The sequence below is a fragment of the Aspergillus foveolatus genome, assembly GCF_047715535.1.
Source record: "Aspergillus foveolatus strain CBS 279.81 unplaced genomic scaffold BDW70scaffold_2, whole genome shotgun sequence".
Lineage (NCBI taxonomy): Eukaryota > Fungi > Ascomycota > Eurotiomycetes > Eurotiales > Aspergillaceae > Aspergillus > Aspergillus foveolatus.
Genome location: NW_027396066.1, coordinates 929,261 through 950,074, shown reverse-complemented (window position 1 = coordinate 950,074; position 20,814 = coordinate 929,261). Strand labels below are relative to the sequence as shown.

General features: G+C 50.6%; 6 protein-coding genes across 6 annotated transcripts; 3 read left to right on the top strand and 3 right to left on the bottom strand.

The window, feature by feature from the left end:
- The first annotated feature begins 3,229 nt into the window (after nucleotides 1-3,229).
- On the top strand, nucleotides 3,230-5,191 carry BDW70DRAFT_40324 (G1/S-specific cyclin). Its single transcript, XM_073743929.1, has 3 exons — nucleotides 3,230-3,255; nucleotides 3,415-3,859; nucleotides 3,911-5,191. The coding sequence occupies exons 2-3, from the start codon at nucleotides 3,647-3,649 to the stop codon at nucleotides 4,955-4,957; spliced, it is 1,260 nt and encodes a 419-aa protein (XP_073600815.1). The 5' UTR covers nucleotides 3,230-3,255; nucleotides 3,415-3,646; the 3' UTR covers nucleotides 4,958-5,191.
- Nucleotides 5,192-5,706: 515 nt separating this feature from the next.
- BDW70DRAFT_127075 (uncharacterized protein) lies at nucleotides 5,707-6,182 on the bottom strand. Its single transcript, XM_073735212.1, has one exon. It carries the CDS (start codon nucleotides 6,134-6,136, stop codon nucleotides 5,873-5,875), a length of 264 nt encoding a protein of 87 aa, XP_073600814.1. The 5' UTR covers nucleotides 6,137-6,182; the 3' UTR covers nucleotides 5,707-5,872.
- Nucleotides 6,183-7,180: 998 nt separating this feature from the next.
- Nucleotides 7,181-7,450, bottom strand: BDW70DRAFT_155658 (uncharacterized protein; the record flags this gene model as incomplete). Its single annotated transcript, XM_073740071.1, has 2 exons — nucleotides 7,181-7,293; nucleotides 7,360-7,450. 2 exons carry the CDS (start codon nucleotides 7,448-7,450, stop codon nucleotides 7,181-7,183), a joined length of 204 nt encoding a protein of 67 aa, XP_073600813.1.
- A 6,311-nt stretch (nucleotides 7,451-13,761) lies between these two features.
- On the top strand, nucleotides 13,762-14,530 carry BDW70DRAFT_127069 (cytochrome b5-like heme/steroid binding domain-containing protein). The gene has a single exon (XM_073735211.1). The coding sequence runs from the start codon at nucleotides 13,823-13,825 to the stop codon at nucleotides 14,393-14,395; it is 573 nt and encodes a 190-aa protein (XP_073600812.1). The 5' UTR covers nucleotides 13,762-13,822; the 3' UTR covers nucleotides 14,396-14,530.
- Nucleotides 14,531-14,844: 314 nt separating this feature from the next.
- Nucleotides 14,845-16,720, bottom strand: zrfB (low-affinity Zn(2+) transporter ZRT2). The gene has a single exon (XM_073735210.1). It carries the CDS (start codon nucleotides 16,045-16,047, stop codon nucleotides 14,968-14,970), a length of 1,080 nt encoding a protein of 359 aa, XP_073600811.1. The 5' UTR covers nucleotides 16,048-16,720; the 3' UTR covers nucleotides 14,845-14,967.
- A 226-nt stretch (nucleotides 16,721-16,946) lies between these two features.
- BDW70DRAFT_155654 (uncharacterized protein) lies at nucleotides 16,947-17,698 on the top strand (the record flags this gene model as incomplete). Its single annotated transcript, XM_073740070.1, has 2 exons — nucleotides 16,947-17,175; nucleotides 17,226-17,698. The coding sequence occupies 2 exons, from the start codon at nucleotides 16,947-16,949 to the stop codon at nucleotides 17,696-17,698; spliced, it is 702 nt and encodes a 233-aa protein (XP_073600810.1).
- Between the last annotated feature and the right edge of the window lie 3,116 nt (nucleotides 17,699-20,814).

The following is a 20,814-nucleotide window of genomic DNA, read 5'->3' as shown; positions in this document are numbered from 1 at the left end:
GGCCAGAGCAGTCATCATATTTCATATTAAACCATCTGCGACCGAACAGCGATTCGTTCCATAGTTCGCAGATGTTGTCAGGATATCCTGATATCTGAAGGCTTCAGCGGTGCTTAGGACAAAGAATGCCAGTGAAGGGTACTCGTATACGTACTATGTAGGCACTGAGGCAGCATTGCTGAGTGCCATGGACGAAGCATTCGCCAGAAGCCTATACCTTTGTGTTATGTATATCGCCAGTTTCTATGAATTCGACGATTCACGAATGCAATTTGCGAGCCGAGTGCGAAAGTCAGCTAAAAATGATTGTACTCGCAAAGTGGGTGGAAGTTGTAAGGTGGTCGTCGAATCGCAGTTCGATTTCATGATATGCGGGAAATGAGCATAGATCAGTCGCGGTTGCGGGTTTTGAAAGCATGAAACCCAGTCGACCAAACTGACAGCTCGATTCATTCGAAATGCACGTTAAGAAGTCTTTCTTGTGGGAGGTTTTTTTCTGCGTTTTTCCTTCGTTCGAAAGACTGTTTCCTGCAAGGCATTGACTGGCCATTTGTGGTTGGTGCCTAAATTACAGCTCGGGACGGCGCAGAACAGACGAGGGAACAGACGACAGCTGGCGGAGCTGGACGAGCAGGTTACTGTACTCTGTACTTCTAGCGTTCTAGCGTACGCTCCTGTGCTGACCTACCAAGTGCGGTTAGGTTGCCGACGCGGCTGATAAAATGGATGGTCCAAGGGATCTAGAAATTACCGGCTGGAGTCAGTGATAAAATACGGAGTACGATACTCAAAGAGCAGGGCAATAAAAGTGGCAGCGCCAAGCAGCCGAGGTGTTCCTGGAGGAGTCGGAGAGGAGGATCTCCCCACTCAGACGGCCACCACCAGGACGCGGGTGCTGGACGCCGGCAGCTTAACAGCCAACAAGGACCAGTCGTTTTCCTGCACCACCAGAGAGGGGGCTGCAACGTCAGAAAGGTTATCTTGGATGATGAGGCAAGTCGATGTCAGAGACCCCTATCGTGAAGATTATTATTAGATACATCGAGCGTCGAACCTTTCTTACTTGGATGGCCTGCGTCGAACCAGCGCGAACTGGTCAATCTATACAAACTGAGCGATTAGTTAGTATATAGCGTAGAGTACGGGCGGAAAGACAAAGAGAGTCTTTACAATACACGACCTATTTGATGCTAAGTGTACGGGGACGGAGTATTGCTTGATTCCAGGTTTCCAGTAAGGAGGAGTCTTTTAAGGAGTCTGCGGGCTCAGGCCCCCTAACGACTGGCTCACCCTAAGGAGCTCCCTGCGAGGTTCTGGAAAAGGAGAGTGCCTATCACTACTGAATCAATGAGGTCTAGGTAGTTCTCAGGTCGACGTTCAGCGAGACCCAGTAATACCATCATCGATATTTGGCCATTCTTCACCATAGACCGGCCATGGCCAGTAGTTGACATGCTGGAAAACCCCAGCTGTACGATGCGTTTCAACTTGCGGAACAGCATTTTGGAAGCAATCAGAAATGACTGGCAAGTGTATCCTTAGACCAGATAGCCTGAAACAGATTACTTCTAGCAGACAGGAAACCAGTGCACGACAATACGCGATTTACTTGCTTTACCCACATCATTAAATACGGGTCCCCGTCACTTTACCGTCTTTTACACTCCTCAGCCGGCACCTCTCGACCTGTATCTCCGCCCTCAGTCTCCTTCGACGCTCTTCTTCTTTTCTTTTCTCCCCTACACTCGCCTGGAGAGAGAAGCCACTCCTCCTCATTCTTCTCTCCTCCTTCTCCTTCTTCTATCTTCGTGTCCTCTCCCCTTTCTCTCCTCCCGTCTCTCCTATCCCTTCCTGGTCAATTCCTCCGGAGAGATTCGAGACTGGTCCTCAAGTAGAGATACAGTCGACGGCGTCTTGTCTGTCGACCTAGTCCTGCACCCGTTGCACCAGCTCTCCAGTCGAGCCGTGTCCGTCAGCTCCTGCTTCGACGTTTTCCCATTCGACGTTTGTTAACTCAAACGGCGACCTCCCCCTATCTGACAGTCGAAGTCAATCCGTGGCATCGTCGGTTGGAGTCCCCTGATACAGCTTCTGCCGGTTAGAAGAGCAACGAGAAGGGTTTTTTGATTTCTTTTTCATTATTCCCCTTGGACAACGCTATTTTCGTGTACATGATTCTCTCGCGGTTGTGATTTGCTGGAAGGTGAGCTTTTTCTTTTCGTCAGTGCCATTCAACCCAGTGTCCATAGATGCCAGTTGGAGCACGAGAGTCTCGATCAGTGATGTTACTTTTTGCCTCCGATCCTCTTCGATAGCCGAACAAACGAGCACCTCAACAACTCGAGTTCAGTATATGCCCGCAGGCTCCATTCAGCGAATTCAACATTCGTATGCGTCGGAATACTCGGGGCGTTGCAATTCCACATCTGTGAGACAGCATGCGTCCAATCGTGTATCAGGCATCGTGCATTGTCAACATGTCAGTTGATGGGCAATGGAGCTGTGAGCGAGGATGAGACAATGGCTGTGGTTCATTGGGAGTACACAAATCGACAAGGATTTCAGAAATGCTGTCCCTGTACGAACCGTGCTGCGGGACGGATCGTGGTGATTTAAAGGAATACAGAATTCTTCTCCTGAATCATGAGTACAGGGGTGGTGGTCTTGGGAATGTGTCTTCTGGGTGCATATCTTAAACGGAACGATCCAACGCGGCACATCACATACCGGAAAATCTTGCTCCTGCTGGTCTATATGAGCACATGAACAAAGAAAAAAAAAAAACAGCAGAAGGCTTGGATTTTGCTGCTAACTGTTGGTTTTGGCTCTTTTTAGGAACAGTTCCCATTCGAATTCACAGCGATCGGACTCGACCTTACCGGATCCCTTTGATGTGGATTTCGACATACCGCAGCTTTCTATCCTACGAATCACTTTAATCTTGTACGAGGACGCTTAGCAGCGCGCTGAGTTTCAAACTGTACGTTGTGAACATTGCTGCATTCTGATCTCCCCCCTGACAAATATCCCTACCCCTACATAGGGCTCGTGCCTGTACTCCTGTTCCACATTCCGGAGTACTCAAGGCCCATACACTAGTTCCCAAGGTGAAGACGTTCAATCGTTCTTTGCCTTTTGAACTGGTATCCTCCAGATTCAAGCTCGACGGATCATTCCTGCGTCTTGCCTAGATGCCAGACACGCCGTCACGGTAAGGGTTGCATTGTGCCCTCTGCCCGAAGGCCTTTTCTCTGGGTTAGTACTCTAGGACCCTAGGGGTTCGTTCCCTTATATCTGAGTGCATCGTCTTAGCTTCAACTCCCATCCCTCGTTGCTGTCCACTTCTTTCACTCGGGGTGTTCGATTATTTTAATCTAATTTTTAATTCACTCACTAATCCAGTCTCTCTTTTAGCTCTAGCCGCCTTGTCAAGGCTTCGTCCCCGTTGGCTCGCCACCTCTTCAGTATTCAGATTATCATCTTTCTACTGGTCGTTCTCTAATACTTACCCAACTAATTCCACTCCTTAATCAATACCTAATTTGACGACTGTCGCTCTCTTATTTCCGTCGTTCCCTGCAAGAGACCGTGTTATTCAGGTCCACTCCTTGAATCTTCAATTCGATATCCGCTCCAGTTCGACAACATGGCTTACCACAAGCGCCCCACTTCGAGCTACCAGCCTTGCGACTCATATTTTGTGGAATCATACGATGACTTCACTGTCCCGCGGATGGATCCAAAGGAGCATGCAAAGCTGGTCGCCCGAGAGCGTCAATATGCCATGGCCGATGAGCTGTCCCGGGTCACCAGCGAGGAATACCGTGATGATATTCTATCTCACATGTTGGATATGGATGTCGGTAGTCCCTTTGCTCTTACGTTTCGGTAATGGCTAATCGTGTCACAGGCTTCCACCCTTCCCGATGTTGAATCCATTGATATCCAGACCGAAATTCAATGGTTCATGCGTCCTTACCTGCTCGATTTCCTGATCGAAGCTCACACTGCCTTTCAACTGCTGCCTTCGACCCTGTTCTTGACAGTCAATCTTCTTGATAGGTACTGCTCCAAGCGCGTTGTCTACAAGAGACACTATCAACTGGTCGGCTGTGCAGCGCTCCTAATTGCCGCCAAGTACGGCGATAAGAAGGATCGTGTGCCTACCATCCGCGAGCTCAAATCGATGTGCTGCTCTCTGTACGATGACGACATGTTCATTCAAATGGAATGGCATGTCCTGCAGACCCTTGGATGGACCATTGGCCATCCAACCGTCGACAGCTTCCTCCAGACAGCAGTCATGGACACCCCATATGACCCGGAGGTAGAGCATCTTGCGCTCTACATTGCGGAAATCTCGCTATTTCACCGCGAGTTCGTGTCCAAGCCGTCATCCGACCTTGCTAGGGCTTCCCTTGCCCTAGCACGATGCATCCTCAACCGCGCTCAACCTCGTCACACTGAATGGGCCTCGCAGTATGACTCGATGACATTGGTTGGATTGTCGCAGCAACTTCACCAGCCTTCGCAAGTGCTCGCCAGGAAGTACTCCTCGTCTCACTATTCGCGAGTTTCGAAGATCCTTGAGCAGTTCCTCGCACGCCAGGCTTCGATCGCAAGCTACACTCCTCCCAGCCCTCCATCCGACGTTGTCAACTCCGAATCCAAACCATACGAAGGAGAGATCGGACTTGCTACCCCCCAAAAGGCTCCTCATCCCACCAACATGCCTCATGGTTATATCACTCCGCCAATTACTCCCGAGAACGAAGCCTTTGTCAATGGCAATGCGGGATACGTTAAAGCAGTTCCAGTGCCCAGCGCTTGCTCACCGTCGCCAACACCTTCGCCTAGTGTCCAGTACGTGACTCACAACCCCTACCAACAGGATCCTACCTATGTCACTCAACAACAATATCTTCAACCCCAGATGAGCTTCACAAGTGGGTATTAGGCTGCAAGACCTTAACCTTCTCGACGGTGTCTTTTCGTGAATTTTGTGCCATATTAGCCGATCTGGTTTCTCATACATAGAACCCTTTGGAGTGGTTCTCAGCTGTCTTGCACGGACAGACCTGGAAATTTTTCAAACTTTTCCTTTGTTATCTGCAAATTGCATACCCTTCTCCTTTTTATTGTGATATATCATACCTTGGGTGTACCAAGTTGCATCTATCTGCCATTTGATTCTTGACATCTAGCATTGCAAGCGCGAGCATCTCGAGTTCAGATTGCATCTAACTGCCTGAAATTTATTGTTATTCATTTGATCCCCTTGGAGTTTCTGAAGACCCGTTGTGGTCTGGACAAATGACGCGAACGTCCAACTCCTGTTCTTTTCTACCTTTCCCCCTTTCCCCTTTGCCTTTACCCTTCCTCGATACACGACGTCATATAAAGATTTTAATGTGGTTTCACCTTGTCACCTCTGCATGTGCTCATCTAACATGAGCACAGTCCTTGGTTGGTGAAAGGATGTTCCGTCCAAAAAAAGCATCAAAACCAGGATTCTCACAAAACTAGCAAAAAAAAATATTCCTGTCCCTGCCCGAGGAGATTGAGCCTGAGGGCGATCCATTGAAAGAGGGGGACGAGAGGGCTAACTGTTGCCCAAGAGTTTCTGCATACATACTTACAGAGCGCTAGATAGTACTTAAGGACGATTTAGTCGATCCATTGAAAAGGCGAATTATTTCTTTTTCATTCTTTTTCTGTCAAAGAAGACGTGGTTGAAACGTATAATAACTCGTAGAGCATACCATAGAGCGGTCAGTCGACTTCCATGCACCTCATTTTCCGCTCTCAATCGGTAACCTGACTCGAGATGGATACGGGGTACGTTCGTTGTGCATACCTTACATCTGCCAACTCAGCGAGTCTCGTCAGTGCGCACTGTGCAGCAGTAGCTACTTCGCCTTTGCATTCGCATACTAGAAGATGTAGACGAGGCAAGTTGACCGCGGAACTGGAATGTCGGGAACAATAATACACTGCATACCTGACAAAGACAATCGGTGAGAGACGCAGGTTGCAGGCTTAGATGAGTGTCGGAGCCACGGACGGAAGCGGAGAATGTCCGGGGTAGCCATAACTGCAAGTCTGACAGAAGCGCAGTAAGCGTTGACTGGCTCATTGGCAGGGTCTCTGCTCACCGTCTTTCTGGAGCTGTAGCGGGACTTCTACTAAGTACTATCCCCTGATTTATCTATTCATTAAACCTAATTATTTGGTCTTGGTGAATTGGAGTAGCACAAGGATTAGTTGCCAGACTGTAGCAGTTGATAATTTAGTATCCATAATAGCTAACCCGAAAGTATATCTCTAGGCCGGTGGTAGTGGTAGTAGTAGTGTTCTGGTATAGTACAGTAGTAGCCAGTAGTAGGAGTAACAGACATTCGTGGACGTGACGAAGACCTGATCTGATCCCTGGTCCCCAGTTCCTAATCCTTCTTGCGTTCGTGCGGTGCAGATCGGTGGTCTGGACCCAGCTGATCAATAGAAGGGAGGCAATTTGGGGTCTGAAAGATGACTTGGAAATAGACGGGTGTGGTGAGGATGTCAGCGTAGTGCAGAATGGACTGATCACAGATCCAGCCGCAGCCCAGCGATGCCGAGGGGCGTCTTGTCTTTTCCCAGAGGTGAGGTGATCGAGATCAGGCCAGCGAATAAAGGAGCGACGTGACAAGAAAGCGAAGACAAAAACAGATAACCACCCACGCTATGCCGAACAGGAAGGGGAAAAAAGCAAGGTGAAGTTTAGTATACAACAAGGTTGGGGAAGCGACAGGCGACCGGAACCTGGGGTGACGGACTCCTGAGAGTCTGAGGTAACACGTGTGCTCTGACCCTTGGCCTGAGAAAGGGAGAGAAACATAAAATACAATGCAATGCAATGCGCTGCAGACCACAAGAATGGGCACTTTGCAACGAGTAATGAGGGTCATGACAATCACTGTACAGGGGAAATAATGCGGTCAGTCGAACTGGAGAGCGAGCGCCAGAGACCGAAGCGGTTAGACCGAGGCTAGTCCGCTTCGGGCGCTGGACCCGTCGATCTCGCCTCACTTTTGTATGAAGCCGACGAAGCTGGAACTAGCACCGTACTCTCCAGACCGAGCAGGCCGTCCGCAGAGCTGCCAGCAGCTAAGCAGGGAGGACAAGAGAGTTGAGCAACTCTCTACTTCCATCGCTGTCTATCCCAGTCAGACGGCCGCGTCTCATCATACGTCTGACCGCCGCCGTTGTGGACAATGACCGGAAGTTGTGTTTTTCGCGGACCGGAATTGGATCCTATGCAGAAGCCGTTAGTATTGTTGAGAGTCAAGCGTAGTAGCATAGTAAGCGTAGAATGCATACCTCGTAGATTGGGGACGACGACCACCTGATCACCGCTGCTGCTGCCATTGCTGGACAGGTCGGAATTTGAGTCGTTGACTTTAATGGGCATCTTGACGTGCAGAGTGAAAATAAAGTAGATTGGATTGATTGTTTTGAATGATTGATGGTGGAGCTGGAGCTTGAAGGGAGTATATATAGTCGTTCTGCTCCAGGATATATAGGTGACAGGTCGTGGCGCAGCAAGGCTCAGTGAGGCTCAAAGGGTGGTAGAGGGTGAGCAGAGGGTGAGAGCGAGGGTGCGAGGGTGCGAGGGTGAGTAAAGAGTCAGGCTGACTTGGAATCGATCTTTGAGATGGTGATTGATGGTGAAGTGAAGGGAGGAAGCAGAAGAGGACTGAGGATCCTTTTGTACCATATTCCGGACGCAAGGACGAAGCTGTTCGAAAGAGGAATAGAAGCAGTCAGTCAAACGAAATTAGCAGCACAGCTCCTCCGTACAGCTCCAGATACCGATCCGGCTGGCTGGATGACCCCAGACGGAGTCTTACTGCTCTGCATCAGTGCATCATCAACACTCAATACTACTGCTGCTCGCCAGAAAGAGACAAGTGTCTCGTCTACGTCGGTCGGAGTGTCATATCATTCCATTCCAGGGATAGTCGAACTGTCGGGGATGTTCAGGAGCCTTCCTTATCCTCCAGGGCGAGGCGGCAAACCGGATCATGCCTTGGGTGGTCTGGAATCTGATCTGGATAACGAGATCGCCTTTGAGACTCACGAACCCCTGTCAGTCGGTCTGCTGGGCTCAGACTGTCTCGCCACAGTGGCAATGACAAAATGAGGCTGGTCCTGGTTTCGTCTACTTTTCCTCTCTTCCCATCTGATTTGTCTACTTGGTTTCTGCTTTGTCTTTGTCCAGCCAGAATAATTAACGAGCGACGAGTACAGTCTGGATTCCTATGGTATCTAACGCCTTGATACACAATATCTGGCTTTTGGTTGGATAAAATTTCGTAACTTACTTTGTATCTTACAACCAATACAACGTGTCACTTGACCATCGTCTAATTATAGACCATGCCCAAACCAGCATAGCGGCAGGCCCCTGATGACATAACCCGCTCTAACCGCATCCAGTGATCCGTCAACATGTCCAGTTTCACTCCACTCCACTCCGCTCCATACCGCATGGATAACTCGGCTTCCCAGCTGCCATCCTGTGTGGTGCCATCACGTTGGCGACCAGGTTGGCTGGAATTTCCAGTCTAGGTGTCGGGAAAACTAGGCTGGCGAAAGCAACGTCTCGCCTCGTTCTTGCTCTGTGACACGGGAAATCTCGGAAGTACAACTCGGTGCTGCTCTCGCTCTCTCTCGCTCGCGCTCGTGTCAGTTTAAGCTAGCCGTCTACTGAATGTTATTCTTAGGCAATCCGCCTTGCCTCGCCTTGGACTAGCTCCACGGTATGCAAGCAGTATGCTTGCTGACGTTGACTCCTTGGTCCCCAGTCCCAGCCCCTGGGGAAAATGTACGGACGGACTGCGGAGGACTCCGTGCATGAAGCTTCCTGCTGCCGGTCTACCACTACGAGGGAATGGGCAGGAGCTGCGTCTGGACCTGGAATGGGCCATGGAGGAACGGTGTCCATTTTTGTACGCCAACTCTGTACAGAGGATACTCTGCTCAGGAACTATTATTTACCGTTCCACTTGGTACTGTTTTTCTCTTGCGTTCACAATGTAGATCTATTCCTCGGTGTGTAGGCAACGGAGTGCTGTGCTACGCATCTCTGTCTTCTGTTAATCACCACCGAGTTCAACCACCCCTTAAGAGTAATTGAGATGATCACCCACTTAGAATGGGGATCTGGAGCATGATGGTACTCATGCTATCTTCCTCACCGCTCCGGATCCCCAAGGCCCCAATGCACAGACTTTTCCAGCGTGGAGTTCTCCGTAGTTTAGCTCTTTCGTAGTCCATACTTTGTACATACGTGGATGGCCGGGTATGCAGGTTAGCCGGTGACAATCATTGATTCTAGATCGTGGGATCCACAGTTGAGTGAGTTGTCAGGGGGTTCTGTCTTGTTTTGTTTCAGGCACGCTCGTTCCAGGCTTCTTTCTATATTTCGAGTCCAGCTGAGGAGGATCGAGAACTGGACTGACAAAGAGAGCGGTGGCTGAGGCGCTGAGCTGAGTAAGGCAGTGATGTCAAGCAAGCGCATGAACTACTAGAGCTCTCTAGATACGTGTAGAGAGTTAAACCAGCTGATCATCATTGGACTCGTAAGATTGAGTTGTCTGCTTACACACCTACCGAAGTGGTATGGCGCATACTGCAGAGTAAATACATTACTATTGGCAGCCGCGGTATTTTCTGCCTTCACTATCGCACTGCGTCATACTCTGTACAACCGTGATCGTAGCCGAGAAGAAACAAGTACGTAGTAACAAGGGCACTGCTGCCTGACCGCCATGCCCAGCTACGAATATCCAAGCAACGTGCGGCGCCTTCCCTCCCCAAGTCAGTCGCAGCTTACTTGTTCACCCGCTTCATCCGCTCTTCCCATCCGTTCATACTGCGTCGGATCCCCAGCGTCCTTCTCGCCGGCCCTCCCGACTGAGACTGTACCATCGACATTGTGGTAGTGTGGAACGTGGCCGCTGGTCGCATACCCCCAGCTCCAGTTCCGACGGTCACAATACCCGGCCGTGAGCCTGCACAGCCTTGAGCTTCGCTCGCCGCAGAGTCCTTGCGCCCTTCGTTTGTGTCGATGACCGTGTGTACCTGACTCTTGGGCGAATTTGCCTTGTCCGTCGGCCTCGAGGATGCAGCCAACCATGTGTAGCGGTTTGGGTTAGAAGGTTCGAGAGCTGGGCGAGGTGGGCGGAAATGTTGAATTGGTGGTCGATGACCGATATACTGCGTTGGGATGGCGTTGGATTGTCGGGGGTGCAAGGGTCTACCAGGGTGATCCAGGACGCCCGAGCTGTTCGGTAGAGGCTGGACGAGCCCCCTCTGCTGTGTTGACTGGGCTGGGGACTGGCCAAAGAAGGACGCAATACTTTTCTGAGGGCCGGACGGACGACTGAAAGCAACCACAGGCTTCGATTTGGCCCCGCGTTCTACCTGTAAGGGCTGCTCCTGTCTTTGGATTGTCGTCGCTATATACTCACGGGCTGTCGAGAACCCGGACATGGTAGTAGGTGCCATGAAGCTCGAGCCGTTCATTCTATTTGTCGAAGACATGCTCGTGATGGACATAGTTGGCGAGTACTGCTCCCTCTCGTATCGGCGCCGTTTACTGCTTGGTTCGTCATCGGTCGCCCGAGAGCCGTCCCATCGAATAATCATGCCTGGCGACTCTCGTCCGTCCTCAGTCCATTGGTCGTCGTAGACAGAAGGGAGAGAATCAAGTCCTTCCAACATGGCTACGGCCGACGGCCGTTCTCGACGCAGTATATCTGCAATCCCATAAACAACCTTCTCGTCCAGTTTCGGTCCAACCGGGCGCAGGCGCGAAGTGATTAATTCTTGCGGAAGAAACGACGTCACATTAGTCTCTGCGTTTTCTCGGGCCTGCCGAAGCGGATAACTCAGGTATAGCAAGGCCTGCGCTCTAGTCATAGCCACATAAAGCAGCCGTCTCTCTTCGTCGGAGTCTTCTGCTCGTGAGTGCGGGATGATACCCTCGTAAGCTGCCGGAATAAACACCACGGGCCACTCTAGGCCTTTTGCTGCATGGATCGTCGAGATGGTAACTTTCTCTTGCGCTTGGTCTTCCCCTCCAGTCTCTTCTTTCGGCTGGACCTCGGTTGATAAAGCCACATTAGCTAGGAATCTGGACAAGGCTTCTTCACCAGGATGCGACTCTTGCTGAGGTAGGCCGGCAATTTCAGGAAGACTCTCATCCTGTTCACTTTCATCAGCCGCAGTTGAATCGTCTGCCTGGCTCATTAGTTCCTCCACGTTTGCCCATCTGTTTTCATCATTTGACCCATAAGTCGCCGTAATGAATTCGCGAAAAGAGAGTCTATTCATCACGATCTCCAGCAGCTTTCGAGGTGCCGATCTGTCGACGCACTGGCGGAGCTTCTCCCTAGAGTATTCAATGAGGCCAACTAGACTGGAGAGCCCTTGATTAGTAGGCTTCGACATGGCTTTCTCGGTCGACCTGCGACCTTGCGCTACATCTTTGATGTAGTCCCACAGCGGTTTGCCAGCTTTCTCGGCCCCGTTTACGAGCATCTTAACGGTCTCCTCTCCAATCTTTCTTGAAGGAACGTTGATGATACGTAGAAGTGCTTCCGTGTTTTCGGGATGACTTATAACTCGTAAGTAGTCTAGGAGAAGCTTGACCTCGACTCGATCAAAGAATCTCTGGCCACCAACCATTCGATAAGGAACGCCATGTTTCCCCATGGCGGACTCAATCTGCCGTGACAGCGACGCTGATCTGAGTAGAATGGCGAAATCGGAATACTTCAATAACTTTCCCGTTAGAACTATGCATCTTTTGATCTCAAGTACCAGCCACTGAGCTTCGTCTTCGGCTGACGGCAGCTTGCGCAGTACAGGCAGCGTGCCAAAGGTGTGCGTTGGCTGCAACTTTTTTGCTGGCCTAGATGAATCTTGTTCAATCACATCTTGCGCAGACTTGAGGATCGAGCCCGATGAACGGTAGTTATCCTCCAAAAGTACAACCTCTGTATTGCTGTATAGCCGCTGCATCCGTTTGAGGTTCTCGATCTCCGCGGAACGAAATCCGTAGATGCTTTGATCTGGATCACCAACGACTGTAATGCGCCTGTTCCAAGACGCAAGAAGGTTCATGAGGTCGTACTGGATCTGATTCGTGTCCTGAAATTCATCCACCAAGACCACCTGTACGTTGGATACACATTTTGGGTGTTTTCGCAGCAACTCCGCGCATCGTAGCAATAGGTCATCGTAATCGAGTAAATTCGATGTTGCGAGCTCACTCTCGTACTCCCGGTATACTTGGACGAATTCGCGATGCTCTAGAAGCTTGCTATTCTTGTTCTGCTTTGCCGCTACATCATCGGGAGATACGCCGTGCGCTTTCTGATGCGATATACGAGCTCTCGCCGTGTTGGGTTGAATTCCAAGCTGCAGCCGCTTTACGATTCTCTGCAGGTTCTTTAGCATTACATCGCCAACACCCCACCAGAGACATCAGCTAACCCGTATGATCGCTAGCGAATCCCCTGAATCTGCAATTCCAAACCCCTTTTGCAGCCCTATCAAATGCCCGTACGTCACCAAGTATCGTCGACAAATCGAGTGAAACGTCCCTAAGATGAGCCTCGACTGTACGTGATCACCTACCAATTTGGCCAGACGCTCTCGCATTTCCCGACTGGCCTTGATGGTGAATGTGCAACAGATAACATCTTGCGGGCGATATCCGTCATGAGCGAGGAGGTACGCGACGCGCGAGGTCAACGTTTTGGTCTTTCCCGAACCTGGAGGAGCAAGGACTTGTAAAATCGGCGCGGGTGAGGTGACCGCGTCTCTCTGTGCGGTGTTCAAGCCATCTAGAATGGGTTCAAGAGGATCCATGAGGGCATTTGGACGCGCAGCGCGCTGTGGATTCCATGTTCTTTTGATCTTTCCGGCGACGCGCTATATCGCGAAGTCACGTGATACACCTTGGACTCTGCTGCGTGCGAGAAATCAAGGCTTTTATGAAATTATTTCCATGTCGTTAGTATACCAGTATCATGATAAGTGCAAAAGTAGTACTCTCTACCTAATAGGTAATAGCAGTTGGGTAATGATCAATAAATTGTCGAGCCTGACCTGAGATGTAAGCACGGGCCACTCGTTGCTATTATAAATCGGCAATCATCTTCAGCCTCAAGACACTTCGTACCTTCAAATAAATCCTTTTTACTATTTCTATCTGCCCCTCATGGGCTGGGTAGGCGTTGCCATAGTCGTCGCCACTACATGCTTCCTCCTCTACCGACACCCCCCGGCGAGCTGGTTCCCCGAGCCACAGCCATCTGTCGCCGATCGAGCCCGCAAGTCCGCCGAAAAGGAAGAGGGGAAAGCGAAGGAGAAAAACGAAGAGAACCCTCCCACGCTTAGGCTCAAGTCGCAACCAGCGTTAGTAAAGGATGGGCCCGTTGAAGAGGTCCAGACAACCCCGAAATCGTCTGCGTCAACCGTCCCAGTCCCAGTCCTAGACGTCCCCTCCTTCCAGTTGAATGACAGCGCAAGCGACAAGGACGAGAACACCCTTCATAAAGCGCAGCATGATACAGCACGCCAGAGTCAGATAACGAGTTCATTGATGATCCCATCCTCAACGCCCACGTCTACAGAAATAATGGCAGATCCGAGCGTAGAGCAGCCGCCCGTCGTAAATGACGCCGCCTCTCTTATGCCCCCCCCCCCGCCTCCTTCACGCATCCAACAATCAACACCCCAAAGACAACCAAGACCACAAGCGCAAAATATGCTCGCTCCACCACCTGGCCGACTCCCTCGACCGCGACCAGGCAGCGGTGCCAGTCTTCTCAGCCCACCCCCCTCAACGGCATCAACCCTGCGAGTCCCACCAGGAATGCGCCCGGCCACTACAAACTCCAATTCCAACTCTCTCTCCCCGAACTCTGTGACCCTCAAACCCGCCAAAAAGGCGTCTCAACGCGCCGTTCTCGAACCCGGATTCTCCCCTCTCGACTGGGCAGCCCTAACCTCAAACCCAAACCACAAACTACGCGGCGCGAATCTCCCGGGAACACTAATCAAGGTCACGCCGTCGATGCTGAAAGCGCAGAATGGCCGGAAAGGGACAGATGCGTGGACATCATACCAGGGCAAAGTCTATAATATCTCACCGTATCTGCCGTTTCATCCTGGTGGAAAGGGAGAGCTGTTGAGAGGAGCCGGGAAGGATTCAGGAAAGCTATTCCTGGAGATTCATCCGTGGGTCAATTGGGATGCGATCCTGGGGGAGTGTTTGGTTGGTATTTTGGTTTCAGAGAATGAAGCTGTGGAGGAAAATCGACTTGATGCGATGGACTGAGCTGATAACGGGATGGGTCTCGCGGGATCATTTCCCGATAGAGTCTTTAATACCAGATGTGCATATAGATAGACTGCCACATATACACAGAGCTACGATACCCCAGTGAATAGCGATCTTGAATATCTATGGTGGCTTATTGATTGTCTTGCAGTCGGTAGCTTGCCCTGAAAGCATTGATGCCGCTGTGCTTCATGTAGTATTAGGTAGGTAGCTATTTGCGAATTGAAAGCAAGATTAACATTATCCTAAGGATATTTTCATTTACCGCCGTGCTTGAGATTTGTTGTCTGGATAATGCCAAGGAAGCAGGAATCACACGTACATATATTACGGTCTGTCCCTTGCTTCAAGTAAACGGGATCACCGACTTGAGAAGATTAGAATTAGGGACTACGCAGTACAACCGAAGGATACAGATGATATATCTTATCACGATTCGTCATGACATTCAAGAAGGGTTTTGGCGAAAATGTAAGCAAATGCCTCCGGCAATCTAAATATAGACCATATATATATATGTTCTGACCAGCAGGGATAAATGGTAAAACTCATTTTTAAGAAGTTTTAAATCACGCCCATTTCCCGAGAAGCGCCATCAAAAGGGCGCCTAAACACAGAAGACCGAACGCGGCGAGCACACTCTTAAGCGGCGCTTTGCGCATCGAGGTGCTGAACATGAATTCGTGGGCCATCAGCTCGACAAGAGCAGTGTAGATCAAGATACCAGCTGAGATTGAATCGAACACTCCATTGACGACGAGAGTGGTGTAGCCTTCGGGAGGATAGGACTGGCGGACGCCCAGGCCGATAGCTATGGCAATTGGTGTGGAGATTGCGTATCCCATACCTAAAAAGTATGGGGTCCAGCGTTTTGAGCGGGGCCATGGGATTGTGGCCAGGCGAGAACCCAGACCCAGACCCTCAAATGTTTGGTGAAAGACCAGAACGATGTAAAGAGTGGTGAACTCAGACCCGGACACTGCCAGGGTTAAGCCGATGAAAATCGAATGGAAGATGATTCCGAACTCCAGGATGAAGACGGAGGTCAGCTGAGCCATGTACTCATTAAGATCAACGCCCTTCTCAGCTAGTTCGAGGTCACGGTGTTCTCGAGAATGGCCTAGGTGGTCCTCGCCAGGCATATGATGGTTTACATCGTTTGGCGACAGCTCAGTGCTCTTGAGCTCACCGGCGTGGCTATGAGTATGGGAGTGGTCGCTGTGAGAGTCATTGTCATGGCTGTGGCCCTCACCGAAACGTGAATATCGTATAACCATCATCTCGACAAAGAATAGAACCACGATTGTCATAAGGATGATTCCCTCCGCCCAGGAATAATCAGTGATTGGGCCGCTGAGGCACTCATTTCGAAGGGCTTCTTCTGCAGGACCCAGCAGGTGGATGAAAGCGGTCGCAATGATAACTCCAGAACCAAAGTACTTGGCAATGAAGAATGCCCAGCCAGGGACCTTGGAATTCTGGAAGCTGCTCGCAAAGACAGGAAATAAGGCGCCAAAGGCGGAGCCGACAAGGATCACGAAAATAGAGGAGATGCGCACGCCCATGCGCCCATCATACTCGTTGCCCGTTTCGCAAGTTGGAAGAGAACCATCTTCGGCTCGACGAAGAAGAGCATGGATCGGATTCATCCTAGCGAGAAGGATTCTGATAGCAAATGAAGGGTTGTCCGCGTTGCACAGAACCGATATACGGGGCACAAAGAGCCAATCGACTGCCCTGATGCAGATGGACCCTATCAAATGGTGTCAATTGTCGGATACGAATGCAATGCAGGCCGAGTCGAAACCACGTGGAATTGAGACGAAGACACCTAGTTCCTTGCAAAGAGATCGGTTTTCTTGGTTTTCTCTTGGTTTTCTTGTCGTGCGCTTCTTATAAGGTAAAAGGATGACCCCCCACGCAAGGATACGGCTCCTCTAGAAGTAATGCCCGTCGAGGCGCTGCTTCTTGACGTCCTTAAAAGTGTGCTAGGCCTATCAAGAGTGCCGACTTGACACGAAAGGTGGGCGAACAGGAACTAGCGTGAGGACCTTCGTGGTTGCAGGTCGTGGGATGTAACACAACCCAGCACGAACTGCGTAAAGCAAACCACACTGGGGAAAGGACTGTGAAGAAATGAGCTGCTTTAGAAAAGAGTCGTTCGGTTAGCTAGAAGGCCTGTGGTAGCTGTAAGAGCTCCAAGCAAGCTTATAGATGTGAATTGAAGTGAAGGCGGGGGAGAGGAGAGGTTGGCTCATGGTGCGGGCACTGTGAGAGAATACTTCAAGCGGGCTATTCCGGGTGCAGTGGGCATTGAGGACCTTGGAAGACAGATCCGGCCCTGATGTCGAAGACTTTTTGAGGACCTTGGGGGAAAACTGGTGGAGTGCAAAGTTACTGTTATTCTTCCTTTCGTTGATTGGTCGTAGGGACAGATTAAGTCACCTGACTGAAGCTCAGGTGACTTGAGGTTCGTGCGTATGTCATCCACCACTAGTCTATCACAGCACTATGCCACAAGCTTCTCATTTGCGCACAGGGCGTAGTAATGGCCCCGATCCGGCGGTATCTACGGATTAGCAAGTTCTCCGTACTTGAATGTCGGATCTACCTCGAGGACCCCTCCGACACGCGATGGCTTCTTGATAGCCGCGGGCCTGTTCTGCCTCGCATCTTCGCCGCCATTCGGCCATTAGTACTTCCAAAACTGCGAGAGGAGAATGAGAGATTATATGCTCGAAAGAAAGGGAAGCCTGTCAAGGATATTATTGCGGAAGGTGTGCTCTGAAACCTAACCTTTGACCCGCTATATCTTACAGGAACGCAGAGGATTTCGAGGTCACTGTGTTTCTCCGGGAATCGCGCACCCGCCATTCGCTCCTGACGCGGCGTAAGGATTTTGAACAGCCGAGAAATAAGCGCACTCGGACCGAATCAAGCGAGGAAAATGGTGGACAGGTAGACACCGGCATCCTGGTTGAGAGTGATAGCGAATCGGGAGTCAACATGGATGCAATTCCACAAGCGGGGTCAGAGGAAGAGGACAATGCTACAGAAGGGCAGCGCGGTAAACGCAAGAGAGATGGGCAGCTGCCGGAAACACACGAGGGTGAGGACAAGAAGATGCGTTTCAGAACAAACTACGAGGGTTTCAATATCCACGGCTGGATGCTTTGTTTGCTTGTTACGCGAAAGGGAAACAAGGAAAAAGCCGGGATCGAGGCAGCAGAGCCCAAGCGCCAAGCGTTGATGGAAGAGTGGATATCTACACAGGCTCAGGGAGATCTCGATGAAGACTAGATTGGGGCTCGGTTTGGGATACGTTCGGACCTCCGAATCATCAACGTCAGACGACTGTCGGCTGAAGATGATCTAGCATGCCGCCTACAGAATAATTTTTTCCATCTGAGTGCGCCGGGTGTTTACTCCCTAGCCTGCTTGATCTCAGTGGCGGATTGCACTGGCGCACGCACGCTTGTCGCAACTCGCACAGGGCTCGCAGGACAATGGAACAGTTAACATACGACACCCCCCGGTATCACTAGAACAGGAATGGCATGCTCTGCGACTTGCGGCTACGCCGATAACCGATTACTCTTGATCGCGTATCTAATCCGATGCAGGGACAGAAGAGGAGCTGCGATGCCTTTAACCGAAACGCTGCCTGCAACTTACGCCCTGGCCAGCCCTAGAAGGCCACATTTATGTCTTGGATAAACTAAATGTGGTTTCACGCGCAAGAGATCCGAGTCAATCCGTAACTACGTCTTCAGTATCAGCATGCAGGTGGACCGTTATCAGGCCCAGATATCGGAAGCCTGCAATGACTCGTCCACCATAACCATTCCAGATTTGACAAAAGAGCTCGAAATCGGATTCGCATTGCGCCGAGACCCCTCTAGCGCTTTAATTCTGCAGGAATGACTAAACTAAATTTGTGGCGTCATGTAGAGTAGATAACAAGTACTCTATACGTCCGAGATCGAGCTTGATGCCATAGTATACCATGCATGTCATAATATCTGCCTGCAGACTTTCCACTCCGCAGTTCCACAAAATCTACGTACCTTCGTCAGCTGCACGCAATCCTGCAAGTCATACGTACCTGAAGTGATATGCCAAGGCTACAGTATGACGTTTCAAGTCTGAAACCTAGCGCAGCCAGCTTCATTATCGGATACGACCAGTATCATATCAAGTTCATATCAGCATCCTGCCGTTTCCTGTTAATGTGATGCCTAACATACGTGGACACAGAGGCCGGGGCCAGATTGGTTCCAGTGTAAAGTCTCGGTTCATCTTCCGGCGAGTAACGGGTCAGGCTCCAACGGCCACTACGGGACCCTATCACTGATCACGGAAATATTGGGTGTTTCGACTTCAAACGTCATGATATCGACATATTGAGGTGGAATACTCCGTAGATACGATAGCCATGTCGCTGGCCCGGAGCTTGTATGTAGATCCACCAAATTTTTGATTTTAGCAAGAAGCAAGGAGGCGAGACCACGGCTTCCCATTCCAATCCGCAGGACATGGATTATCTTGCGTTGGAAGTTGCGTGGATCAAGATGACGATGATGTTGCCAAGTCGTCAGAGCCGCCGGTCACCGTTCCGTTTACGGAGTTAGACTAATGGAATTGATATCACTACTACTACGCGGATAGATTTTACGGTTGGCGCGGTTAGCGGTCAGCCAAATGGAAATATCCTCATGTTCATTTGACCTGTCTGGTGGGTAAAAGATCATGTTCACCGTTGCTCCGTGGTTTGTAGGGCTTAGATACTGCGTCCTGATAGTACTAAACAGCCATCTAGTACGTAGCGAGCGCGCTATGTACTAGTTAGGACGCTAAGGAGCACCGCCCGGCAGCTCGGCAAAAATGTTTGAAGTTAGAAGCCTTGTATGGGTTCCGTTCTCAAGCGCGGAATTGCTAGGTCGATTAATGAGACACGGTCCCGTCGGAGAGCAGTTCAAACCCCGAGCTAGAGTTGGCCGCATGAGATCAGAGGCCCAACTGTCGGCGGTAAAACGGCTCAGGGTCCGCTCGGAAGAAAATGTTGAGAACCATGGTCAATGATTATCTATCCTTAGCACATCCATTACCCCTCGGTCCCAAGACCGATAGTTGGGACCGATGGAGTCGCGGAGTTGAAACTCGAAGGGAAAGCGCATTCTGTGCGGGACAAGGATGAAGCCTTCGCAGTTCCACACTGGTAATCGCCGAGTGACCGCCGTGTATCCGGTAAATGCTTGGAATTTTCCGGCTGAACTTCTCCCGAGCTTCCCGGATCACTATCGTGGTCAATCGTGATAATCGTCATTTGTCGGTTCCCGATATATTACTGCAAGGTCATTAGCAATGTCAATGACTGATTATCATCCTGTAGGCTGCGAGGCATCCTTGTGCAGCCGTCTTACTAGCAAGGATTCAGGAACGCCGTCGCCAACCTCGCAGATTGCCAAGCAGCCCTAGCTGCAAAGAATCTTGGATTTAGGTCGACTCTCTCGAGTCAGGGGAAGAACTGTGATCCAGTCATCGTTCGCTTTCATCAACGGTGCGGAAGACCAGCGCCAATTGCGGGTCGCTCATTTCAAGGAGGACCGCTTCCTGAGTTCCTCCACCTGGGCTGGGGCAGTGAAAGTTTGGCGCCGTGCCTGGCTTGCCGTCGTTGCCATGTGTTTTGCCACACACTTGGTGACTGTCGTGCTCCAGATTTGCGATCCATCATCTGAAACCATGTGATTGATCTGTCCGGTCCTGTTTGATTTACTGTCCATCAACCGTCTGCGGAGCCCCCGCCGCAAACTCGCAACGCGTTCATCATCTCCTGCAGTGGTGATCATAATAATAACTTATCTCTGGAGGAACCATCATTTATTGGGGTCATGGAGTGCTTTGCCACTGCTGGAGACCTGGCCTGGTTGGGGAGAGGTTTCGTAACAACCTAACGCACGCAGTATGCAGGAGCGCAAGAGCCTAGCAAGGATCAAGGCATCGAAAGCTGCCCTTCATCCGCGCTTACACCTGCAGATGATCGTCTCGGGCCCATGCAGTACTACACTGTAGGTACGCAGGAAGGATCGGAGGATGTGCATTAGCCCGCGCTTGGAATTGTCTAGGTATTATTGGATATAGATGATGTTGGGCGGTCATACGTGGTCGTTCCTTGGAGAACTTGATGGACATATTTCGAACTAGATGGAACAAAACTACCGAGTCTCTAACCGCGAGAGACGTCTGTCGCCGATGCACCGTGGCCTCTAGCTTCCCCAGTACGGGAGACTTCTAAGGGGCCGCAAAGATCTCAACATTAGAGCAACCAGGAACAGACCCAATAATAGCAAACTGAAAGTCAAGACTTGGGCAGAGTGGCTGGACAGTCGATAATAGAATTCGATATTTTCCTGCAA

Bases quoted from the DNA above. Each gene is read 5' to 3' on its own strand.
- BDW70DRAFT_40324 (XM_073743929.1), top strand. From the start codon at position 3,647: ATGGCTTACCACAAGCGCCCCACTTCGAGCTACCAGCCTTGCGACTCA. The intron at 3,860-3,910 runs GTCGGTAGTCCC...ATCGTGTCACAG, and splicing joins CTCACATGTTGGATATGGAT to GCTTCCACCCTTCCCGATGT.
- BDW70DRAFT_127075 (XM_073735212.1), bottom strand. From the start codon at position 6,136: ATGAGCCAGTCAACGCTTACTGCGCTTCTGTCAGACTTGCAGTTATGG.
- BDW70DRAFT_127069 (XM_073735211.1), top strand. From the start codon at position 13,823: ATGCTCGCTCCACCACCTGGCCGACTCCCTCGACCGCGACCAGGCAGC.
- zrfB (XM_073735210.1), bottom strand. From the start codon at position 16,047: ATGAATCCGATCCATGCTCTTCTTCGTCGAGCCGAAGATGGTTCTCTT.